Consider the following 5,355-nt stretch of genomic DNA (forward strand, 5'->3'; position numbering starts at 1 on the left):
GCAGTGTGCGGTGGGAGGTGTGCAGTGTGCGGTGGGAGGTGTGCAGTGTGCGGTGGGAGGTGCACAGTGTGCGGTGGGAGGTGCACAGTGTGCGGTGGGAGGTGTGCAGTGTGCGGTGGGAGGTGCGCAGTGTGCGGTGGGAGGTGCACAGAGTGTGGTGGGAGGTGTGCAGTGGGAAGTATGTAGTGTACAGTGGGAAGTGGAGGTCCCAGTGGAAGCCCACAGTTTCCGGGGACTTACTGGTATATCTTAGGGTTGAACCAAGGTATCACCTGTCTCAGATTTCTGAGTTTCATAGTTCCCTGTAATGATGTATGAAGTGTTTCTAGGAATGCTGTACCTTCAGTGAATCACCTGGTCATGTGAAGATATTAAATGTTATTTGTGTCCTGTAGACAGTCTCATCCAGCTCCTGGGGTGGGAGACTGCCTTCGACAGCAGCTGGGGTCTCGTCTGGCATGGACTTTAACTGCAAATCAGCCTTCTTCACAAACCACTACCTCAAGAGGTATCCCAAACACTGTTTCTCGTAACATGACACGGTCAAGGAGAGAAGGGGACACGGGTGGTGAGTAACGATATGTTTTCACATAGCTTTTCTTTGAACATTTAGAATTCCCCCTTCCCTTTAGTTCAAAGTGCAGATCTAGGATCCCCACCTGAAGGCCTTTAGTGGTTTCCTGTTGTGCTTATAGTGAAGCCTAGGTGAGGCCCAGAATCCCTGGAGTTGGGGAGACCTGGGGAGTCTGGCTGTTCTTTCTGCTGTTGGGTCTCCCCAGGGCCATCTGCCTCACACTCCCCAGCCATCTGCTCTGTTTTCTCTGCCTCTCCTCCTGCCTTTCTCCCTGGACACATGTGGATGGGCCAGGCCTCTGGGTGAAGGCATCTTTTTCCACCAAAGCCCTTGTGCCGCACAGAGGCAGGGACGGTGCCTGTCTCATTCTCAGCCCTAGTGCTTAAAAGGAAGCTTGAGCTTCTTCCTCGAGAACACTGCAGATAGCAGTGTTTGAAACACAGTTCCCTGAAAATAAGAGCATTGGGTTTTAGTCTTGATTCAGAGTTTGCTGATTCTGAAATTGCTGCTGGTATTATCTGTCCTTCCATAGAACACAGAGGCGGGGAGCTCCTATTAGAGCTGTGAGGACGCCTGAGTCCTCTGCCCTCTGCAGCAGGCTCCAGTGTCTGTGCACCTCTGCCCCATGTCCCTCTCACAAGCCTCTTCTGCCCACAGCGTGTCACTGGCTCAGCATGCATCTTCCAAATGGAGTCAGAACAGTGTCCTGATCCCTACCCAGTGCCTCCAGACCTGTATTCTATGCAGTGCTAAGACAAAATTGACTTAAAAATACACGAGATTAGGGTGGTGCCTATGGCTCAAAGGAGTAGAGCGCTGGCCCCATATGCTGGAGGTTGCCGGTTCAAACCCAGCCCTGGCCAAAAACTGCAAAAAAAACAAAAAAACCATAAAAACACGAGATTAGTTCAAAGAAGCTGGGGAGGATGTACAAAGGAGGAAAGAACAGTGGGGTAAATAGAAAACACAGCAAGAAGGTCACTTTAAACCCAGGAACGTCAGCATTTGTATTCAATGTGTGACCACTTTGGGGTTAAATGACAGTTTTGTAACAAAAATTACATCATTCCAACAACTATGTATTGCTTATAAGAGATACATTTTAGCTATTTGGACATAAATAGATTGAAAATAAATGGATGGAAAAAAAATTGTCTGGTAAACACTAACCCTGAGAAAGATGTAGCTGTATTAATACCAAGGTACAGTTTGGGGAGAGCAGTGCCAGGGAAGACGGGCATTCATAGCCACCAAGGGATCAGCTCTTTAGAAAGAAGTAACAGTCCTAAACCTGTGCTCACCTGCCAAAAGCTTCACAGTTTGCAGAGCAAAACTGATAGAACTGGAAAGAAAACGAGGCAAACCAGAATTATAGTTGATATTTTAACTTTTCTTAGTAATGGATAGAGTAAGCATACAAAAACAGTCAATAATGATCTGTAAGGTTTGAACAGTGCATTTAGGAACTTCATCTGGTTGGTATTCATGGAGCCTTCCACCCATGGCTGTGCAGTACATGCCTGTCCTGCCTCTGAGCTGGCTAGGCTGGTCTTGGAACCCTGATCCCCAGAGACTAGAAGCTCTAGGCTGCTCTCTCCTCCCATGGATGATGTCTTAGATTTTAAAACATTGCCTCCCCTTTTTTATTTTGGTCTAACACCCAAATTCTGACTTGGCTTTTGTTGAAAGGAATTATGGAAACAGTACATATCTTTCCTGTACTGTTAACTCCTTTTATCTGGTGTTAGGGAGGAACCCAGGTTCATGCACTTGCTGTGTGGTAACCCTGTCTCTGCAGATACCCTCTGTTAGCCAATCCATCCTTTGTGGTTGGTTTGTGCTGCTGCCCTGATTGTACAGTGCGTTCCCACAGAGGCTTGTCTGTGAGAAACGGCATGGTTTCCATTCCCTTTTCAGAAAGTCCTATTTCTTTCTAAACTCACTTGCTTTTTTATCTTGAGGTCATTTATTGAGTTTGTAAATTTTGTCTTAGTGGCAAATATATAATCTAAAGCTAATTATGCTATAAAATCTATTTTATCTTAAAATGTATTATCTAATAATTGTTCTCTTGTAAAAATCATTTTTCAGGTAGCATGGAAATTACTGAGGCAGCTCTGGTAAGGGATATTCTGTACGTCTTCCAGGGCATAGATGGCAAAAACATTAAAATGAACAACAGTGAAAATTGTTACAAAGTAGAAGGAAAGGTACAGTAACATAAAATCTAGTTAAAACTTTTTAAAAAGAAAAAAAAAGTCATAAATTCCATGAAGTGAGCTATTCATTTGAAAAGTGGTATTGAGATTTCATAAAATTGGGTGTACCAGCCAAGTTGTACTTTTAAGTCCTGGCTTATGTGTCCCTGCCCCGTGTGTGCCTGTGTCACGGGACTCTTTATGATTGATTAATATGTGGTTCCTTCTGTGTGTTCCTGGTTGGCTGTCCCACCTCACCAATTTCCACATCCTGCTGCCATGCTGGGCACAGAGACCCAGCTTGGCATCTGCCTTCCAAGCAGGGCTCTGGAGCAGGGATCTTCCTGAACCTCCTGTTCCCGTGGCCCTTCTGTGCTATAGAGTAGGACTGTGGCTCTCAGTCCTTCATAGAGCTACTGAGGTGGCAGACATCAGCTACAGATCCCAGGCACTCACTCTACAGGGTGGCGTGGCATGAGCTGAGCTGCCCTTCACGGTGCTGTGCAGCTGTCGCCTTCGTGGTGTTCTGTGCCGCTGTTCACTGTCCCTTTAATGATGACGTATTAATTACTTCTAACTTTTAGTAGTGAAGCCTGAGGGTTATAATACTGTAGTAGAAGAATAAGTGGTTGTGAAAAATAGTAATTGCAATTCTAGTATTGATTTTTAATTTTTAACTCTTGATGTATTTACTTTTTAGGCAAATCTAAGTAGATCTTTGCGAGACACAGCAGTCAGACTTGCTGAGCTGGGGTGGTTACACAACAAGATCAGAAAGTACACTGACCAGAGGAGTCTGGACCGTTCCTTTGGACTTGTTGGTCAGGTATGTTCATGAGGTGAGGGTATTTGGGATGCTGTTCGCTTTGGGAAATGCTTGATGTACTTTCAATCTTACTTTGAAAATAACTCTTGAGCGAGTTCTCTTTAAACGTAGCAGCTTTGATGGTCTGCAGCAGCATCAGTGAGGGTCTACCTGAGAAAGTAGAAACTGCCGTAGACATTGACAAGCTCATGGAACCCAGCAGATTGGTGAAGGAGCTGCTGGAAGACCATGAATGCAAAAGAAAACTGATGAGAGCAGAGGTGGGACAGGCAGAGAAGGGGTGGGTTATCAGGTCCTGAAGCTCAGAAGAGTGGCCTGCAGGAACTGGGCCTGCCCAGGCCACTCCCAGCCATTGCTGTTCCTTAGGCAGCTCAGGAAGCAGGATCTGGGGGTCCTAGGAGTTGGAGGTGGGAACCCACTTGCTGCCCCAGCCACTGCAGATGGGCCTGTGGAGGCCTCGCACATAGGCCTCCCTCCTGGTGGAACCCATGGGAAGCAGCTGGCTAAGCCCTTCTTCATGCTGGCATGGTATATGGTTTGTCCACAAGCTGATTCTTGGGCATGAAATTTCTGCTGAAAACCACTGAGACAGCTCTTGGGGGCTGTGTGTGGGCTCCCTGGCTGGTCCTGACTTGCACCTGGTATAGGGGAGTTCTGAGCCGTGCCTGCCCTCTTGGTATAGGGGAGTCCCGGTGTGTGCCTGCCCTCCTGGTGTAGGGGAGTCCTGGTCCATGTCCATTTTCCCAGTGTAGGGGAGTCCAGGTCTGTGCCTGCCCTCCTGGTATAGGGGGGTCCTGGACCACATCATTTTCCCAGTGGAGGGAAGTTCCAGTTTGTGCTGCCCTACCCGTCTAGGAGAATCCCTGGTCCACACCATCCTCCTGGGGAAGGGGAGTCCTGACTTGCCCCCATCTTCCCTGACAGACAGTCAGACAGAAACATGCATAACCTATAGTAAGTGAAACGGCGTTCAGGAACTCCTGGGCCACCCTGTGGAGAAGCCTGTTGGCCTACACAGGTCTTTCGCCCCAAACAATGCTAACCCCGTTGGCTCTGCCCTCTGCTTTGTCTTCAGCAGATGATCTTTGAGGTCATGCAGAACAACCACATTGCCTCCGCTTACCCTGTGTCTCCCCCCTCCCCCGGCCTGGTCCCACCCGAGAACAGTGGTGCTCCCCTAGGGACATCGCCACCAGGCCCCTGTGTGCCAGTCTGTGGACGTGGAACTGTGCATTGCGTCCTGCTCAGCAGGCCCCTGTGTGCCAGCCTGTGATTTTCCTGGACACCTTGTGGTGTTGAAGGGCTGATGTGATGTTCTAAAGTGGGTCTCAGGCTGGGTGCTCTGCTGTGGAGGGGGGGCCCACATATTCCTCTGTTCATCGGCCTACTGGTCCCAGCAAGGGGACATAGGCAGCAGAAAGAAGCACAGACTTTGAGCATTGATGCCTGGAGCAGAAGCTCTCAACAGACATGTAAGGAGGCGGGACACATCGACCCCTCCATGTATGCTGGAAAAACTTAGGGCTATCTGTGGCTGAGGACACAGGGACCCAGGATGAGGACAAGGGTGAGGACTCTGCCTTTGCCCCAGAGTGCCATGTGACCCTTAAGGCAACCAGGGAGCGTGTCTGCAGTACTTGGGTGCAGCATCTGCACTACATCCACCTAAGTTACTTGAGGAGCTGGCTGTGGCTGAAGTGGCCCACTTGCCCTTCTTGTTCCTTTCTTTTCTTTTCTTTCTTTTTTTTTTTTTTTTT

At 48.4% G+C, this 5,355-nt stretch overlaps 1 protein-coding gene across 2 annotated transcripts in view; it reads left to right on the forward strand.

The window, feature by feature from the left end:
- Nucleotides 1–5,355, forward strand: part of TUBGCP3 (tubulin gamma complex associated protein 3) — an 86,158-nt gene that overhangs the window by 25,552 nt on the left and 55,251 nt on the right. For both annotated transcript variants that reach the window (XM_012811527.2, XM_023519180.1), the window contains 3 exons: nucleotides 396–568; nucleotides 2,666–2,784; nucleotides 3,473–3,598. In XM_012811527.2, the coding sequence (XP_012666981.1) occupies nucleotides 396–568; nucleotides 2,666–2,784; nucleotides 3,473–3,598 (418 nt within the window). The remainder of the gene's footprint in view (nucleotides 1–395; nucleotides 569–2,665; nucleotides 2,785–3,472; nucleotides 3,599–5,355) is intronic.

This window comes from Otolemur garnettii, unplaced genomic scaffold (genome assembly GCF_000181295.1).
Source record: "Otolemur garnettii isolate 467f Iridium unplaced genomic scaffold, OtoGar3 scaffold00161, whole genome shotgun sequence".
In the NCBI taxonomy this organism is placed as follows: Eukaryota; Metazoa; Chordata; class Mammalia; order Primates; family Galagidae; genus Otolemur; species Otolemur garnettii.